This window comes from Hoplias malabaricus, chromosome 3 (assembly GCF_029633855.1).
Source record: "Hoplias malabaricus isolate fHopMal1 chromosome 3, fHopMal1.hap1, whole genome shotgun sequence".
Lineage (NCBI taxonomy): Eukaryota > Metazoa > Chordata > Actinopteri > Characiformes > Erythrinidae > Hoplias > Hoplias malabaricus.
Genome location: NC_089802.1, coordinates 38,477,892 through 38,498,496, shown reverse-complemented (window position 1 = coordinate 38,498,496; position 20,605 = coordinate 38,477,892). Strand labels below are relative to the sequence as shown.

The window sequence follows — 20,605 nt, the reverse complement described above, 5'->3', positions numbered from 1 at the left end:
GAGAGAGAGAGAGAGAACCAGCCATGCGCGAATTAGTCCAGCCAACCCTGTATCCACCCGCACTAAGTCTTTGAAGGGCAACTCCACCCCTGTTTCTAAAATCCCTTTATTATTTAGGGGAATCAGTTATTTATCCACAGTTATTAACCCTTTAAAGGACACCTCCAGCCGTTTTTCTAAATTTGTATCAGTATTAAGGGGAACCCGTCCTGACTCTACTAACGTTTTTCTAAATTGTCATCTATTCTTATATTTTTATTTTACTGTGCATTGGAACCAATCATGCATCCACCTGCACTACAATTGAATAGCAGCTCCATCCATAGTTCATTCATTAATTAATTCATTCATTCATTGTCTGTAGCCCTTATCCAGTTCAGGGCGGCGGTGGGTCTGGAGCCTACCCAGAATCATTGGGTACAAGGCAGGAGCACAGGAGCCCTGTGAAGGCACCAGTCCTTCACAGGGCGACACACACTCACACATTCACTCACACACCCACACCTAGGGACACTTTTGAGTCTCCAATCCACCTACCAACATGTGTTTTTGGAGCGTGGGAGGAAACCGGAGCACCCTGAGGAAACCCACGCAGACACAGGGAGAACACACCACACTCCTCACAGACAGTCACCCGGAGCAGGACTCAAGCCCACAACCTCCAGGACCCTGGAGCTGTGACAGAGACACTACCTGTTGCTCCAATGTACTGCCGATTTCTAAAGATGTTGTTGTTATAAAGATGTTGTTGTTATGTTGTTATTATTTAGGGAGTCCTTTATCCACACTCACTAGACCTTAAATGGCAACTGTTCTAAATTTTCATAATTATTACAGGAAACAAATGCTGTAGCCACCCACAGTAACCCTTTAAAGGGAAACTCCACCCATGTTTATAAATTTTACACATAATTCAGTGATTGTGATGCAAATACACTGTGAGAGATTTGATGTGAAACGCTCGCTTTTAGAGAAACTTCCAAGGATGCGCCAAAACATTAAGACCATTAACTGCAAATAAGATTTGTTTATGGCCGTGTTTGGGATATAAGCTTCATTCTGTGTCCAAAACTTTGTGGACACTTTCTCATCCAGTGTTTCTTCAGAAATGAAGGGCATTAATGAGGACTGTGTTCCTCTTCACTGCAGTAGCACTCTCTGCTCTTATGGGAAGGCTTTACAGTAGATGCCAGAACATTGTTCTGAGGATTTGATGGCAGCCATATAAGCTTTTGGACAGATATTTGATACATTTTTCTTGTCCAAAGTTGGCAGGCACTAGTGCTGGGCGATATGAGCACAAATCAATATCACAATTAACTGTACCACGATGACGATTAATGAATGATTATTTTGTGTTTGTGTTTATGACCCTCACAGTTCAGTGACGAGGCTTGTGCTGTAAATATGCTCCAGTGTTAAAAAGAGCTTGTTCCTCTCTTGTTTTCTCTTTTCTCTGTTTATATTTAGTGTGTGATTGTGCTTTGGCTGAAACCAACACCACAGACGCTGGGTTTTTCTCTGGTACGAGCTCGAGTCGCTCGGTCGGACTCAGCAATGAGGTTCTCCTCCATGTGGCAGATAGGGGGCAGAGTCATGTGACTACAGTCTGGTAGCGTGGTTTTAAAGGGACAGTACATGAACACAAGCTAGAGTCTCTATCAGTGGCGCCCACCAAGGTTGTAAGAAACCTGGGTGTCATAGTTGATGACCAGCTGACCTTCGCTGATCACGTTACCGCCGTAGCGCGATCGTGCCGCTTCTCCCTATTCAACATAAGGAAGATTAGGCCATACCTAACTCAACATGCAACACAGCTCCTTGTCCAGACGTTAGTAATCTCCCGTCTTGACTATTGCAACGCCCTCCTGACAGGTCTTCCGGCCTGTGCTGTGAGACCGCTACAGATGATCCAGAATGCGGCAGCACGCCTGGTCTTCAACCAGCCTAAAAGAGCACATGTCACACCCCTATTAGTCGAGCTGCATTGGCTACCCTTAGCTGCTCACATTAAATTTAAATCACTAATGATGGCCTTCAGAATATTCACTGGTTCTGCTCCCATCTACCTCAATAGAATCTTAAAACCATACATTAGCGCCCGCCCTCTACGTTCCTCAAAGGAGCGCCAACTAACACGACCAACCCCCCGTACAGGTCAGTCAAGGCTATTCTCATCTCTGGTACCACGCAGGTGGAACGAGCTTCCAAGCACCATCAGAGCAACAGAAACCCTCTCCGCATTCAAGAAATCCTAGAAGACCCAACTCTTCCGAGAGTATCTCTTGCACTGAAAGTCTTTATTTAATGCACTTATTACTTCCTGGCATATTGCACTCAGTGTAAGGTATTTTGTATAAATTGTGCTGTAGTTTGAATGTTAGATCCTCTTTTGTAAGTCGCTTTGGATAAAAGCATCTGCCAAATGCATAAATGTCAATGTAAATGTAAACACACAGTGGGGACATAACAGAATTAAAATAATAATATATGATCAATATAGACAAGATTATGTCAGTTAGAAGTTCTGAATGTCAATTTCAATTAATGTTTGATTAATTGCCCAGCCCTAGCAGGCATCCTCTTATCCAATGTTTATTCTTTATGGAATGAACAGTGTTTTGTTCCTTATCTGCTGCTGTTAAAGACTCTGCTCTTCTGTGTTGATGTGGGAATGTTGTTGTGAAGATCTGGTGGCATTTTGCACCATAAATATTTGTGAGGTGAAATACAGATACTGGATGATTTGTCCTGGACCACAATCCCCACCCCAGTGGAGCCTCCACTGCTCCAGAGCCCCATGCTCTGGGGCTTTAGACCACTCTGGCAAAATAATAATAGGTGAGTGAAGACACTGTGTCTGCGCTTTGTCTAGCTGTGTACATAAGACACGACACTCATCCTTGATCTCGATTCTCCTCTGTTTCCATGGCAATCCCATCATGCGTGTGAAATCCTTGGTACTCTGAATCCAGAGAACACACACCTTCACCTTTAAAGCATACAAGAACGGAGAGGACATAGATGCAAAGGTAGAATGGGATGTTTGGTTACTGCTGTTCAAATGGAAGGAGCGTCTGGGCCAATGAATAGCCTTTTACAATGGACAGCATTAGTGTCTGTTGCCATAGCACCCGAAGTTTAGGGAGTGTTTTACCAATCCTTTCACACACTGAGCTTCCAGTTTATTCTTCTTATTCTTCTTCTTATTATTATTATTAATATTATTATGAATTAACTCAACTTTTGAGTGTTAAGGCGCATCTATTTGTTGATACACATGGCTCCATAGGAAAGCATTGTCCAATAGAATAAGATGCTCTGAAGCAGTTGCACATGAGCTTAAGCTCATGATTCTGAATGCCAAGTGGGAGCTAGAGGTGTAGGAAGTACAGCTGCGTCCTATAGCGTGATGTTGCATCATCAAATACCAATAAAATTTAGAATCACTCTAAAAAAATATAATAATTTGGGACGGGGAAAAAATAAAGTGTAAAGGTGGAAGAAAAGTTCCACGATTTTTAAGCAGATGATTATAAAAATATGAAAGGAGCAACCACTGTTGAATAAGCATGACCTTCTAGCCCTTAGACAGCACTGCATGAGAAACCATCAACTACAGTGATAAATATAGCCACATGGGCTCAGGGGGACTTGAGAAAACCTCAAAGATGAAAGGTACCATCCAGACTGTGATCAGCGACAGGTGTAAAACATCTATCATTGTATTGGGTATGGATCAGTGCCCACAGCATGGGTGACCTGCATATGTGAGATGGTGCCGTTAATGCAGAGGTGTATTCTGGGATTGTAGTGAGACTAAAGGCCTTTTCACACCGAGTGCCATTTTTTCGCATGTAAAACACACAATGTGATTTTTAACGCAGTAGAACTTTCACACTAAGTCCGCCACGTTTTTGTCTCAGCTCTGAAATCATGGGAAGACGCTGGAAGAGGAAGAAGAGATGGATTTATTGAGTAGGAACAATTATGTATTTATCATTTTACTTTAAACAACGCAAGCAAATGACACAGTGAATCCCCCAAAGTCTCCAGAAAAAGACTCTGAGTTCAGCAGTTTTGGGGTAGGTCACTGGGGGGAGCTTGAGGCTCTGCTTCTACGTGTTGCTTCTCTCAGTAAAAGAGATTATATTTTCCATAACAGTCACAGTCTAGTTCACAGCGAGTTGGTTATGTTTTAAGCTTTGTGTACTGCTACAAACAAGACGAGCTGTTCAACTGCTGTCTTCCTGTTAATTTGTTTGGTCTGTAACCATGACGATGGTGCTCTGGTTGGTTCATCTAATTTCTAATGTATTCAAAATCTGACGCAGCATTGCAGTCCGTCAGTGTCGGACTCGGTGTGAAATAAACCGCTAATATATGTGTTTTTGTTTTCAAAATTGACATGCTTTTCTTTTCGCGTAAAAAATTGACTGTGTGAAAAGACCTTAATATTGCTGTCAAGGTGACATCTTTTTCTGGGAAGTGTGTGGTTATTTCAGCAGTCCAACTCTGTCTCCTATGGTCATCATGAAGAGGACAATCAGACAACAGTGAACACAGAGAAGCTGAAGCCTTGTATTGAGTGAGAACAGGCAAAATTTGCACACAAAACTGCAGCAAATAGTCTCCTCTGTTCCCAAATGCTTGAATAATGTCAGTAAAGAAAGGCTTTATGATAAATATTAGAATATTTGAACTTACTTACAAAATTACATTTACAAGGTCAGTGACTACTGAAATTATTTTGTCGTTAAAAAATGCACCAAGGAAATTTAACATCTCAGACATTCCTATTCTATTGCATTGTACAAAATCCTCTTTGAGACACTTGATGTTATTAAATGCTTGACACACGTTAAAGTTGATAAAATTTTACATTTAAAAAATGTCTTCCATGTCTTCTAAAATTGGAAGAAACCAGCTATTATTTTGAGACACACGTCACGCTTTGAGGAAAAATAAGGCATTGTTTCAAGGTACTAAATTATTATTTCTTAAAATGATGTAGTGGGTCGTTATCTTGAGATTTCGGGATCTTTCAGAAAGGGTTTTTAAAAAACAAGTAATAATATGTCCACATTTTCACATATTAACAGAAAAGAACGTTATAATAGCATTTTAAATATTTTTCTCTGGCGTGAAACGGTCTTCTATAGTAAACAGAGCAAAGAGAATGATTGTGTTCCAATTTGGCTCCTTTGTCCCTACATAGTGCTCTATATATACACGGAGAAACTGTTGTGTCCTGTCCCTAAACAGTGGATCAAGAGCCTTTTATGCGTCTTTGTCTTTTGCGAGCCTTTCAGTCATTGTCCTTGGAGGATATAGGGCGCACTGTTGGGGTGTATGCCCAAATTTCACAACTCACCAAGTGCACTAGAAAGGGCATATTGGGATCATTTGGGACACCAAAGAGCGTGTGGTCCTTAGCGCTGGCTAAATGTACGCAAGCAGAAGAGAGCAGTAATGGAGTCTGTGTTTGTGAGGGAGATTGGAGAAGAATGACAGGTCTGCTGTTTTTATTTGCTTTTAATGTATTTTAGGGTTTAATACCTGGGTTTTGTCCTTGTTTAAAAATGGTATCCATCGCTGTAGTTTAACATCAGCTATAGGCTTTGTGTGTGCTAACGATAGTAAAGTTAGACGGGGCTTTTCGTTTGAATTCTCCGTACCACCTTAAATGGCGCAGCAGTTACATTCCGCCACCTCGGGCGCCAGTCTGTAACTGCTGCACCATTTAAGGTGGCACGGAGAATTCCAATGAGAAGCATACCTCAATCTCAATTTTCAGTGGAAAATATTGCTGTTTATTGTTTTATTAGTGTTTATTTAAACTCCTGTTTACATTTCGAAACATATTTGTTCATCATTTTTGAGAAAATGAGGTTTTCACGAGACACAGTCACAAGTTTAGTAGCTAAATTAGTCATAATTTCGAGATACAATTGCACAATAATTACTCACCAAATCCACGTCTTTTAAGGTGGAGCCCTACTTAAGCTTGGTACTTATTGATGATATTTATTGTTTAATAATATTTATTTTAGTCCGTGTTCATGTATTGGGGTCATATTCTTCCGGGAATAAGCTGAAATAATAATTGTTAAAATAATCAGGCTTTATTTCAACATGGTGCTTGTTTATTTGGAGTCTCCCGTTCGATTTAAGGGGGAAAATGATATTCTAACGCGTACAAAAAGCCCGGTTCGGCCTACAAATATTTACTCTTTATTAAGGCTGATTGTATTACTGTATAATTTATGATTTCTATGTTGATATTCACCTAGTGCTTGTGTTGAAGCTCAGTTATTAAATATAACATTAAGTTAACATTTACATAAAGGTTAAATATTTCCAAGCCAGCCAAAATGCAAGGCCAAAATAGCTAATAATAGCCGGACACCCTGCACAAATTCTTAAAATACACACAGTCGTTGCGAGAGTACAGCTGTTCAGACCATGGGCTCATGGCTAGGAAAAGTACACAGCTGATTAACTGGTTTAAGTCCTTCACGCAAGTTTATCATCAGATGCAACATGTTTACACTCTGTTCAATTTAAAATGAGCAGCAACACAACTGGGGACAGACAGCAATGACCAGGCAATGTGAAGTCATCTACAGGACATGAAGGCTATTTCAAAAAGTAAGGTTTCTTATTTAGCTAGTTAACTTAATCCCACAAATGAGGATTTATCAAAAGCATTGCCCTTCAGCTCCTTTACTGTTGGGCAAGTTTGACATTGGGGTTAAAGTATCTAACTAATCTAGTTTGTGGATTAACCTCGGAAGAGTGTTTCCAATGGTAGGGTTGCTCGTTAAGCCTGTTAACTCGAGCCCAGATCTGAGGGTTGACACATAAATATGTCCCTCAACAATAACCCTTGGAAATCCTTGACTTTGAGATTTAGATGTCCAACTGCACTGAGAAATTCTACTTTGTGGGATTACATCTATAAGGATGTTTCAAGCAGTAGATTATCTCGTTAAGCCAGGTAACTTAATCTGAAAGCTGAGAGACGACCATTAGTCCTTCAAAACCGTTCTGTTTGGACAGGCTTGCTATTGGGTCTAAGTTATCTGGCTAAATCCCACTTTAAACACTATAGGCTGGTTTCCCAGACAAGGATTAAGCCTAGTCCTGGACTACAGAGCATTTTGAATTGTGATTTTCCACTGAAAGCAAGATACAGTCCAGGAATAACTTTAATCCCTCTCTGGGAAACCAACCCTGTAAATATTTTGCAAAAAGCTCAAGACATCTAAGGGCCGTTCACAATTTTCATGGGTAAAAGTGGATTTTGTATGAAAGGATAATCGTTGGGCTCACGTCCTAGGACTAATCATAGAAATATTATGAAATGTCCCTAGTGGAGCTACAAAATGCTAATAAACACTTTAAACCGGGGGCTTCTAAACTTGAACGGGCTTAGACTGGATCCGTTCATACCTGGACTCACTGAACTAGTTGATTGTCTCTGGTTTGTTGTGATTTTCCTCAGTAATGTGAACAGACACTGTGAGCACATGAACCAGAATCAGATGTTCTGTTGCAGTCTTTTGTTTTGAAGCCTTGGGTTCACTACACAACATTTTAATGTTCCAAAGACACACTAAAGCCCAGGTTTTCAAATCCGGGACATGGATCCAGGCTCCAGGCCAGGCTCTTGAAAAGGCAGACTTGTGTGACACTGTCCATGGGTTGTGGTCTCGTAACCCATTATCGATCCATCGTTTGGCATCAACTGTCCACCACTGTCTTTATTTGAGGTCAAGCTGCAACTGCTGACCTATCTGAATGTTCAGTTATAGTGTTCTACCAGCTGGTCATTTCGACCCGGATCAAGTCCAAGGTCTGGATTTGAAGACCTCTGCTCTAAAGACCTGGGAGACTGATTTCTGTAGGGGCTGAAAACATGGGTCTTGCACGAACTCGCGTGAACCCTTCTGCTACTCAGAGACTTGGATACAATACAGTTATTACATAAAATATACAGTGTATATATATACGTTGGTTTCCCTGTAGTTTTCCCCTAAGGATTCATAGGGCCCTGTAGTTTCTGCAGTGCGGAGAACATGGACAGAATAACGGAAAACAGAATTCAGATTTAAAGATGGTAATGCACAAAATGTCAACATTTTCTAAAACAACAACAACAACAACAAACAACCCTGGACACATTTGTTACAAACACACACTCCTCCACCCTTAGTTCTGAGTCATGCGCTGTTGCTGTTAGCCATAGTAGCATGAGCTGAGTCTGGTATACCACTTTTCCCACTTCTGTTTATGTTCGCAGACTGCTGTCTGCGTCTTCGGTTAGGAGGCGATGCCGCAGTCGGCTGCAGGCCTCTGGGTCGAACACTGGCCATATTAGGGTCAGCAAACCATCAGCTGGGTTTGACCCTCAATGGTCCCCAAGGTCTAGTAATGCCGTAGACCACGATTGGCGGCATGTACTTGACAAGTTCGGTAAAAATAAGTTGTTTGTTTGCTATTGGTAGTCAGTTTCAATAAATACGGTTGTGCCATTTTAATGTTTTAGTTGTAGTTATTTCTTAAAAGCAGAAAGTATGCAGCCGTACAAATCAGGAAGCTGAAAAAATAAATCCATAAAAAGGAAAAAAGTTGAAAAAACATGGAATGGATTTCGTAAGGCCCTAGGTACAGAGAAAAGGACATATCTGTGAATGTGAAATGTACAAAAGGGTGTGGGGTTGTGTTTTGAACTTGCGTTTTACAGAGGCTCAACTGTCCTTGATGCTGACTAAACCAATGTTTTGAGAAGATTCCACAAGGCTGGACTCAATCAGGGCTAAAATCAGTGTGAAAATCATAGAAATCCCTGCTTTAAAATGTGTAATATGGAGCCCCTAAGGTCACAAACAGCAAAAATGGTGGAAGACAAGGTTGGTTTGTACACGTTTTGTCAGGGTGCGCAGTCATTTCATGGCCTCAATTTACTATTTTGTGGCCTCAAAATACTATTTCATGGACTCAATACATAATTTCATGATCTAAGAATGCTATTTTGTGGCCTCAAAATAATATATAGTGGCCACAACTTGCTAAATAAACCCACCATGTCACCTTAGGGGCTCCGCAGTGTAATCTCTTTTAAAATGTGTAAAATATTAAGGCCATAGGATGCAAACACTCTGAAGCAGCTGGTCACTCAGTGCTACTGTGGGCCAAAGCAGGACAAACCCTACACTATTGGGGTGAGGAGCAGTGGATGGGATGAGTCGGCCCAGTCTCTTTGGGATGAGTTGGAGTGGTGTTTGTGATCCAGAACTATTCATCCACCATCAACACCTGACCTCAATGATGTTTAGTGGCTGAATGCCATCAGATCCTCACATCTGGTGTAAAGTCTTCCAAGAAGAGTAGAGACTCCCAGGACTTTCAGAATTTCGCTTGAGAATGTATCTAGGTTCTGGACGTGCGTTAAACACGCCATCCCCAGCTGTTTTCCACCTCTGCTGTAAATGACGTTAGGTTAATTACTACTTGAATTATTTATTGATCATTTTTAATTAATGAATTATTTGTGATTTCTCTCTTCTTCTTTAAGGTCTGACTTGATATTTGTGCCCTGTTTGATCCCACTGAGCGCCACCAGTGGTCTCCATTGTTTTCTGATCAAATCCTCTACCTGGCAACCTCCCAAGCCCCAGCAGAGACAATGTACTGCCTCCAGTGGTTACTCCCTGTCCTCCTCATCCCCAAACCCCTGAACCCGGCCCTGTGGTTCAACCACTCCATGTTTATGGGCTTCTACCTGCTCAGCTTCCTGCTGGAGAGGAAGCCGTGCACCATCTGTGCCTTAGTTTTCCTGGCGGCTTTGTTTCTCATCTGCTACAGCTGCTGGGGGAACTGCTTTCTGTATCACTGCCACGACTCTCCACTGCCAGACTCCGCACACGACCCCAGCATTGTGGGCACCTAGAGGCGGCTGCCGGATCCTGCAAACAGAACCTCCCAAAAGTCCTCCCCGATGGTCCTCACACACACCCTGGACACATCTGTGCTCTAGACTGTGGAAGAACGTGAAAGGGACGCGCTGGGAAGTGTGAGGCAGTCTTCTCTCTCACAGTCCTGCTCTGATTTCTCACAGACTCTTCAAAAACCTCGCCCTCTCTCGCTCTGGGTGTTCTCGGGATCTGAGAAAACTTGCATGGGTCGCTTCTAGGGATCGCTCTCCTGTTTTTTTTGTTTTTTTTTGTCTTCATTCTGCACAACTTTTCGATTTTAATTTCTGGACGGTTCCAAATGGTAGACGATAATGGCGTGAGACACGAGCATCTGTAAGAGTTGTCTGTGTGTTCCGTCTCTCTCCATGTGTAGACGATCAGTTTTGAACCCTAATGGTCTAAGGGGACTATATCTTTTGATGGTGAATGTCCAAATTGAGCAGCTCACTGGAGGGTGTTTGAAATTAAACATGGCTCACGCAGCTCAGTTTGTTTAAATGCTGTTGCAACTTTTAATTCAATAAAGTTCATCATGAGCAAAATCACATCACCCTGTGAAATCAGCTTCTCTTTGGGTCAGACTGCGGTGGACTGTGATTTGATGTAGTGCCGGTGTTTTTAGATTTGTACAAAGACAAATGCCTCACCTTAAGATCTTTCTCTTGAAGCCACTTTCCACCACTACTTTCTCTCTCTTGCTGTCTCTCTCAGAGCAATGCACAAATTTTTTATGTTTTGAGAGATTTTATGCACTTTTCTGTTGGATTTTTAATGAGCGGGGCCAAGTTTGTCTGAGTTTGTCCTGACAGCACAGGGGTGTATTACGAAGAAGGATTTCTCAATTTAGCCACATGCATATAGGCCAAAATCAAGCCTGTCTAATAGGAACAGAGCTGAGGGAGATTCCTACTGGACAGTCCTCAACTTTGGGCTTCAGTGAACTGGCTGATCTGCCACAAATCAGTGTTAGAGACACATTTATATTCTCTAAGAAACCAGAACCAAACACTGGCTCTAGAGAATGACTTTTCTTGTTTTAAGGTTGAAGCAGTTTGGAAATTGAGGGAGGGGCACTCAGCTGTTCAGAAATCTACAACTAGATGCCACTAAATCTTACACACGCCACTGTTAAGCCATGCAGATTCTTCACAAATAAATGGTTAAACTGTAAACAAAATCTTTCAGAACCAAAGGAACCAGATGTCTGCTTCTGGAATGTCGTTATATGAAATAATAATATATTTCTTCTTTTTTATTGAATACTTTCTATTGGTCAGTTCAATTTGAAATGTTTGACTCCATGTATTGGAGGCGTGGCATTTTCACATTATATAAAAATAACGTGACAAAAAATGGTAATTCAGGGTTTTGTTCTGGCAGTGGTCTTAAAGCCATTTCACACCAAATCTGATTTTTATGCACGAAAAATCGCACGTCAAGTTTTGAAAACAAACATAAGTGTATTAAAGGTGTCCATCACAAAAAACTGTCCAAAACTGACAAACTGTGACGCCACGTCAGATTCTGAATAAGAACCTGTTCTGCTTTCTGCGTTTGACGGATGCGTACCTGACCAAACATATGAGCAGGATGGTGGCAGTTGAGCAGCCCGTCCTGTTGGTAGCATCGTTTCCTAACGAAACCTTAGGACCAACTCCCTGTGAACTAAACTGTGGTGGTTAAAGAAAATACAATCCCTTTCACTGAGAAGATGATCACGCAGAAGCAGAGCCTCACACTCCCTCAGTGAGCTTCAGAAACTCTGCTGAACCCCCCTGTGGTTCTGGAGACTGAGGCGGATTCAGTGTGTGCTTACAGCAGTGTTTACAGTTAAATGATAAATGATATTGTTCCTACCAATAAATCCATTTCTTCTTCTCCCAGTGTCTTCCCTTGATTTCAGAGCTGAGACAAAACCATGTTGGACTTGGTGTGAAAGTTGTACTGTGTTAAAAATCATACTCAATTTGAAAAGGGTTTTTAGCTGTTGATGGGTGGAGATCACTGATGGCAGTGGAGAGGAAGCTAAATTGTGGGTGTGTAGTGTGTAAACATGAACACACCTGGTTCACAAGTTTCTCCAGAATCCACTACTTCACGCAAGGCTCTTCTATAAAGCCGGTTTACCACACTACGGTAATAACTAAATCATTTTTTTTAAAGTGCTATGAAAACTATGCAAATTTTAGACTGTATTGTTTTGTCTGGGGAAATTTAAACGAGTACTAGACCGTATAAAAACATCAGTATATGTTCACTTTTCAACTTCAAAGTTTGGTTCATGACACCGGCACTGCAAGGCCACAAAGGTCGTGGAGAGCAGCTGCGCAGTACACGCCACCTTTGAATATATTCACTCGGCTATGTACATAGACTGTTATTTATTAACAATCCAACCTGGAGAAGAATAGTTGCAGGTTTACCTCACTGCTGTTCCACAGCTCTGTCTCGTGGAGTGTTTTTTTTCTGAAGGATAGTTTCTCTTTAGCTTCTGATTATACACTAACTCTTCCTGACTTGCGGGACCGTACACGACATTCGTAGTGAGCGTACAGGGCGGTCCGGCTCCGCTTGCACAGACACCTTCACGATTACCAGGGTTGATCTATGCAAATTCCCCTAGTGTGAAGTCACAATAAGGGAGCCATTCGAACGGCTCGTAGAAGCATATCGTTCCTGACACCAAACTCTTTTAACTGAGTCACAGAAAACAGATGGATATTTGTTTTTTTTTTTGCACTTGAGTGGTTATATTTGCTGTAGAAACCCAAGTGGAAATACAAAAGCATGCAAAAGAGAGTTTTAATTCTAAGTTAGCTCAATCAATCAATCAAATTTTATTTATATAGCGCTTTTCACAACAAGAAGTTGTCACAAAGCTTTACAGAGATCCGGGTCCAAGTCTCCTATGAGCAAGCCAGGGGCAACAGTGGCAAGGAAAAACTCCCTCAGCACCCAAGGAAGAAACCTTGGAAGGAACCAAGACTCATACGGGGAACCCATCCTCCTCGGGTCGACACCGGAGACACTATGAGCCTGTTTGAGAAATTCTGTGTTGTACATTAACCCCAACAACACTATCCAGTACAGTGTTTACTGTCACTATTGCCATTTATTGATGGATATATATTTTCCCAGAAATAATTGTGATAAACAATGTTTATTTTAAAACAATATTATTTATAAATAACAACAGCATAATAATGCAACTACACTCATTTAACAGCAATGATTTTTAAGAAAGATTATATTTAGATAAGAATAATCAGACATTGAAACTGGAATATAAAAAAACGTTTAAATATGCTAAATAAATAAATAAACATATCAACATAACGGCTCCAGAATGACAGACGAGGGAACAGAGCAGAGGGAGCAGCTAAAATACTGGTGACGTTTATTGTGATGTAAACAAACACGCAGTGGGAGTCACTGAGGGAATTTCCGTATGTTGTACGATAAGTCAGTGAAGTGCCAGGCCTCGTTTACAGCTCACACCCTGGAGTATGGGGGTATTGGGAAAAATGTGTGGGAGTGACACTGATGTTAATCCGTTGGACAATGTTTGCTGATTTATAAGATTTTGTAGAAATCTGAATTTTTAGTGTAATTTTTGTTGTTAAATTACAGATTATTTTTGTGAGCCTTGTTTACATAAGCACTGAAGGTCAGTGCTGGACACACTTGGAATTTACGAGGAACAATGTTAAAAAACAAAAAAATCATGTTGTTTCCATATTTTTAGTTGTTAAAGTGTTAACGGTCTCAAGCCCAATGCCAATGTGTGGCCTATGGAGATACAGAGGGGGCAGCTGTGCTCTAGAGTGACAGGCTTGGGACAGAATGGTCAGCAGTTTAATGCAAAAAACAGCACTGTATCAACCCTCAACGTCCACGGCTGAATTGCCTTTGAGCAAGGCACCTAGCCCCAAACTGCTCCATGGGTGTCATCTGTGGTGGCCATCAAATCCTCACAGCAGTGTTCCACTACAGCTAGTGGAAAATCTTTGCAGAGGACTAGAATCTGTAGTAGAGGGGAACACACACCTTATTAATGCCCTGATGTCTACCAATTTTGGACGTGTGAGGCTTGGGAGACTGTCCACTCAGTCGTCCTTCGTGTCCCAAGCTTCACACGGACAAAAGTGAAACAGGAGCTTTTGTTCTATCATTTGTTAGTCTTGATTGTTTTTCTCCTTCACATTCATCACGTTCACAGTGGAGGTGAATGGAGCCAGACGTCGCCCATTAAAAGTTCTTTGCATTAAATGGGGGGGGAGACAACACGGCTGATATCTGACCGTAGCTTGGAGAAGGAGGTGATGTTTAAACCCTGTCCTGGTGGAGGTTAAGGAACTTCTGAGATGCCTTTTGTTCTCCAAAATCATTATTGTCATCATTCCATATAAATCTCCTGAGATGAGGAGGGAGGGGGGGTGTTGAAGACGGGAGAGATGTGTGGTTCCATTGACCACCGCTGGAGAGATTTCTCTTCAATCAACTACTTCACACCAGATCACACTCCAACACTGTTTACAGCTCACACACTGCAGCATGTGGAGGATCAGTAAAATCACTCTGAAAGATATATTCTCATCATATATTTTATTTCTTTATTGTTTTAGTAAAAACTGCTTATGTTTCCTGGTTTATTTAAATATGTAAAAGCTACATTTAACATTGGAACATCACACGGCACAGTCTTTATTCTTGTTACACGTTATTTACATTTATTGGCAATATATTCCATGTTTACACTTTTATAACTGAAATATAGAATACACTTTTCATAAATATTACATTTCCAAAAGGTTTCATACAAAAACATGAACTTTATAAAATGTGATTAGTCTCTGAAAGCAGTGTTGTCTCAGAAGTGGAATGTAAAGATTTCGTTTTTCGTGAATTGATTATATTTCCTGAATAGCCTTTTGAAATGTCTCTTGCTGTGGACTGGCTCTCTGTCCTGGGTGGGTCCCTGCCTTGCACCCCCATAAATATCTGGGCAGGCTCCAGACCTTACAGGAGCATGACTAGGATGAAGCCTGCACAGAATACACTTTAAAGTAGACTGTGAACTGGGTATTTGTAGGGAGTTGGCCACCTCTCCGGATTGTATGGAATATACAGGGAATACGATTGGAAGAGCACTGAACACGTGGGGTGTGCCGCGTTCCATTTCCCAGGGAGAGTTATCTGATGGTTGCGAGACAATTATTCAATGAACCTGTGTCTTCCAGCTCACTTCCACCCGACTATAAACAATTTCATATAAATCAGCTTCGATGTTTTGTTTCCTTTCTCACATAGAAATGGTTTCTTATTAGTTTCTTTCAATCTGAAGTACCTCATGGACCTGACATTAAACTCACACACTCATATATAGCAGGTTGAAAAAATCCATTAGGGGGCAGTATTTTCAGCACTCAAATAGTTGTTGCTGCTTCAGGTGAGCAGTGCTTTGTATCAGTGGCACTGTGGGTCCTTGTATTCGTTCCTAAAGGGGTTTAACAACTTGTTAAGTTCTATGTTTTCTAAAAGATGGTAATTTCCGTGTCTAGGTTTTTATAAATCTCCTCCTGTAGCTCACTGCAGATTCGATCCATTCGCTGAAAAGCTGCATGTCCTTTTTTACCTGTGGAAAAGAAGACGGTAAATTTGAGATTTAAAATAAACAGCGCGGGTGCAGCTGCACTGACAGACAGAGGAACATTATGATCTCTTATGGTCAGGTTATGGACAGCTGTGGCATCAGTTTACTACAGAATCTCATGTAAGGTATAACCAGGCCACCAGGTGTCAGCACTGATATATTACGAAGTAGTTATCGCAAGTTTAAAGGTGAGAAAGAGGTGTGTATAATTACCGAATGAAAGCACAGTCTCCCTGGCAGCATTCCTCAGATCTTCGTCTGTGGAGCGCCACAGTTCAGCCACCTGCTCTGCACTTTCCGACGCCTGGGAAGACAGATTACAACTTTAATCTCTGATCACTGTGCTGTATCAGCCCTAATCTTGACTAATCTCAGGATAATCCAGATGTGGAGAGACTCTGGACTGTAGTTCCTCATCTCTCCTCTCCACGCTTTAGGCCCGCTCTGTTCTCACACCAGCTCCACCCCGGGGTCTGAATTTAGAGTGTGTGTAGATTACTGTACACACACAGCACTGAGCAAAAGTCAGAGACCACACAGCGTTAATGTACTGTCCTCTGCAAACATTAGGAACAGCCCTATGCCACAGAAATGCCACGGATGCCTCACAAATATTAATTAAAGCTTGTTGATAATAAGTGTATCAGCCAGCTAATGTCCAAAGTTTTTAAACCTTCAGGTGCCAAGCATGAGCCACAGGAGAATTAAGCCATCTAGCATTGAGCTGTTGTGTAGTTTAATTGTGAGTGATGGAGAACCATCCGACACCTTTAAGATGATTGGGCGTCCAGAACTAGTCACCCAACGTGTGCCTGAGTTCACTAATGACACGTTTCCACTTTATAGTTCACACTTTGTAGTACTTTTATAGTACTACAGCCCTTTGAGCTTCAAGTACAGCTCGACTCGACCCTCCGTCCGCCAAGAAGCATGGAGGACCAGCGTCAAGACTCTTCTGAGTCCTCGGAATGAACTTTCACTGGGGGGAGTTTGGACTCTAACCTTTTTGAACGACCTTGAACACTGAGCACTTTTGTGAGTTGCTCTGGATAAGAGCATCTGCTGAATGCTGTAAATACTAAAAGTAAATATAGAGTTTTGAAAAGTCACCAGACAATACCTTTAAACATTTCAGTGCCAGACAAGCCCTCCTCTGCAGCAGAGTGTCTCGTTCTCTCAGGAGCCAGGTGTAGTACGCCACAGCCTGTAAAATACATCAACTATCAGTGAGTAAGAAAAACTGCAAAGGTTAGATTCAGAGAAAGAGGAACACACTCCAGTGCCCTGTGGCATAAAACAGCTTAACATTTCCCTTTAAGGTGTGTTGCAGAAAAAACACCTAAAGTGGTACCTAAGGGCTTTCTTAAGGGGAACTATCGTCACCCCTTAACTGTTTTTAAGAGATCACTCAATAAGGGAACATCTAAGTGTTGCATACAGTTCCTTAACTGTCAGTTTCCTTAGAGTTATTTAAGGGACGCAAACCCTCACCTTAACGCTAAGAAGACGGAGAACACAGTTGCGTTTTTTTGAGGTTTTTGAAGATGATTGTGAACCTAGGAAAGTTTTTCGAGAAAATTCTCTAGACCCAGAGTTTCCAGTCAGTGGTGGGAGAAGTTTTCCATGTCCACAACTGTCTGTGCTGATCTACAGGGTGGGCCATTTATATGGATACACCTTAATAAAATGGGAATGGTTGGTGATATTAACTTCCTGTTTGTGGCACATTAGTATATGGGAGGGGGGAAACTTTTCAAGATGGGTGGTGACCATGGTGGCCATTTTGAAGTCGGCCATTTTGGATCCAACTTTTGTTTTTTCAATGGAAAGAGGGTCATGTGACACATCAAACTTATTGGGAATTTCACAAAAAAAACAATGGTGTGCTTGGTTTTAACGTAATGTTATTCTTTCATGAGTTATTTACAAGTTTCTGGCCACTTATAAAATGTGTTCTAAGTGTTGCACATTGTGTTGGATTGTCAATGCAACCCTCTTCTCCCACTCTTCACACACTGAGAGCAACACCGCAGGAGAAATGCTAGCACAGGCTTCCAGTGTCTGTAGATTATATATAAAATATATATAAAGTAGTCAAGTTTCCGTCCCGAGTTTTATCGTCACACTTACACATATATAGCGCCTTTCTAGATACCCATGGACGCTTTACAATTATTATTATTATTTATTTTGTGGACTGTGGGAGGAACCGGAGGCTCGCAGACACGGGGAGAACTTGGAAACTCCACCCAGATGGGACCTGAGCTCAAGATCCCAGTGCTGAGAGGTGAAGGTGCTCACCACCAGACCACCGTGCCGCCCACAAGAGGTTTAAAAAAGCAGTGCTGTCATGGTGTACTTTTATACGTACAGATGCTTAACTAAAACAGTAGGTGAGATACTCTGATCAGATAAATGTAGTGTATCAGAAAAGGCTGCCTACAGAAATATAAACAGGAAATATACACAACCCAAATCCCCCTAAAGACGTTATAAGCAAATTAAATAATTACAGTAAACAAATAATAAAAGTAAACTAAGATTGTTTATCAAAGTAAAACACCAGAAAACATTAAGATGTTTGGGTCTGAGCTTGCGCAGAGCTGCAGAGGAGCACATTTTGACAAGGCAGCACAACTCGTCAGAACACGGGCTTTCCGCATGTTTGCTGCGTTATTGTCGTTGTTATGGAAACAGTGGAAATTTACTGCAACAAAACCTCAGTCACTGGAGTAAATCTGTTCTCCCTTAGTTCAGTGAAACATCTGAGGGTTTTATGCAACAAACTTAAGTGCTTCTCTTCGCTAAAGGAAAATCTTCATTTAAGTGAAAAACCTATGGTGTTTTATGCCGCTGGGCACTGATTTTTAGCCGTTTTTGCTCGTTTCTCTTTCTTCTCCGTTGTCGTTTTCTCCATTTTAACTCAGTGCTCTTTTACAAGTGAGTCTTTCATAATACATCTGCTTTAATTCACGCCAGATCAGCAGGAATACTCAGAAGTTGATTACAACTCATCTGCCTGGTTAGACCGAAACCAAATCTGGCCGGTTGCATGTTTGTTTTATGATTTCATATTGTTTGTATTTAATATTGATGACTATTCCTCACCTTAGTCCTGAAGGATTTGAATCCCGATGCTCTGCAGACGCAGGACATGGCTGTTCCTGAAACTTTGTGATTGCCGTCTGTCAGTAATGAAGCCAGGAGCCAAAGGGTTCGCCCCATTGGCTGCAGCTCTGAGATGCTCCGCCCCCTCAGCTTCTTTAGGGCCCGCCTTCTCTTAGGACTTTCCAGACAGGACCCAAAATACACTGAGTCACACAAAGAGAAGAAAAATTAAATTAAAGTTCCTTTAAAACTGAAGTAGGTGATTTGTCTTGATTTTGTTGTATTTTAAAGATATTTTACATCCCTCTAGCATCAGTAAATCGAATGCTCTGATGACATAAATACAAGTTTCCTTTCTTATAAAGGCCACAGGACATGCCTGTCTCCTACATCACTCTGCACCCATGCAGAGACGTGCTCCTGGAGGCAGAGAGGCATGAGCCACTACTAAACAAAGAAAAGAAAGATGGAGGTAGAGAAGGCTTCCAACAAAAAGAGGGCAAAGCAGAGTGGACCTTGCAGTAGGTGTTCTTGAATGTGTGTGAGACATGAGGTAAGTAGATGGTGTTTGAAGGCGAGGCGTTGTGCCCCTCCCTCTCTCTCTCTGTGACGTGGTGTTCCTGTGTTTAAGGGGCGAGGCTTTGAATGTAGGGGTGGGACTACTTCACTAATTCAGGGCTGACCAAATTCACCTCAATTTAATAAACATTATATTTCGCCGGGGAATCAAACTTCCTCACTTTCACAGGGACCCACCGCGACCCTGAATTGGATAAGCGGTTACAGATAATGAATGAATGAATGAATGAATTCTACTGGGGCGGCACAGTGGTGCAGCAGGTAGGTGTCGCAATCACACAGCTCCAGGGATCTCCAGGGACTGCTCCAGCTGACTGTGAGGAGTGTGGTGTGTTCTCCCTGTGTCTGCGTGGGATTCCTCCAGGTGACTGTCTGTGAGGAGTGTGGTGTGTTCTCCCTGTGTCTGCGTGGGATTCCTCCAGGTGACTGTCTGTGAGGAGTGTGGTGTGTTCTCCCTGTGTCTGCGTGGGTTTCCTCCGGGTGACTGTCTATGAGGAGTTAACTGAACTGGATAAGGGTTACAGATAATGAATGAATGAATGAATTCTACTGTATTCTGTATTCTTCCCGAGATTTTAGTGCAGACAAAAGTATAAAAACAAAAACCCACCAGACGTGGGACGATTTTATAAATACAATAAAATCACATAATAGGCCTTACACCTCAAGCTACAAATCATGAAACATGTGGGCACCCCTGCACTAACTTAATTCCTACAAAGTCCTCTACTCCACTTTAAATCCCTGTGTGGCTCCATAGTGAAGCCCGGTGTCGCTGTACCTTCTCTGGAGAGGTGAGAGATGTGTTCCCCGAAGTCTGTGAGCTTCCAGCGTTTGATGTAAACCTGAAGCTGAAACACACTCACTCTGTCGGGCCAACACAGCACTAAAGGGACCATAGAGCAGCACTGCATCTGCCGCAGCAGCTCAGTAAACACTGCGGGAGAAAACACACACTTATTAAACACACAAACCCCTGAGAGTGTCCACACTTCTAGCTGTTAGCTCCTGCGATTACTCAGTGCACTACAGAGGTTCGTGGACACATGCTCATCCAGTTCTACTCGTCAGGGAAGGCTTTACATTAGTCGTAGGGGAACACTGCTGTGAGGATTTGGTGGCAGTCAGCCACATATACATCAGTGAAGTCAGGGGCTGATTTTGGACGATTAGATCTTGAACACAAACACAATCCAATCCACAGCTGATTTTAAATGTGTTGGACGGAGCTCCATCAATCGAGAGAACTGTTGCAGCGCACCACAGCCCTGAGCTGGGGGCCTTT

The 20,605-nt window shown here is 42.0% G+C and overlaps 2 protein-coding genes across 2 annotated transcripts in view; one reads left to right on the top strand and one right to left on the bottom strand.

Annotated features, from left to right (window-relative positions):
- The first annotated feature begins 5,367 nt into the window (after positions 1-5,367).
- On the top strand, positions 5,368-11,842 carry blcap (bladder cancer associated protein). Its single transcript, XM_066664868.1, has 2 exons — positions 5,368-5,514; positions 9,581-11,842. The coding sequence occupies exon 2, from the start codon at positions 9,692-9,694 to the stop codon at positions 9,953-9,955; it is 264 nt and encodes an 87-aa protein (XP_066520965.1). The 5' UTR covers positions 5,368-5,514; positions 9,581-9,691; the 3' UTR covers positions 9,956-11,842.
- Positions 11,843-14,628: 2,786 nt separating this feature from the next.
- ripor3 (RIPOR family member 3) overlaps positions 14,629-20,605 on the bottom strand; it is a 74,665-nt gene continuing 68,688 nt past the window's right edge. Inside the window, exons 19-23 of the mRNA XM_066664783.1 lie at positions 20,102-20,257; positions 18,742-18,944; positions 16,754-16,837; positions 15,847-15,937; positions 14,629-15,615 (exon numbers count right to left, since the gene is read on the bottom strand). Of these exons, the coding sequence (XP_066520880.1) occupies positions 15,515-15,615; positions 15,847-15,937; positions 16,754-16,837; positions 18,742-18,944; positions 20,102-20,257 (635 nt within the window). The 3' untranslated portion in view covers positions 14,629-15,514. The remainder of the gene's footprint in view (positions 15,616-15,846; positions 15,938-16,753; positions 16,838-18,741; positions 18,945-20,101; positions 20,258-20,605) is intronic.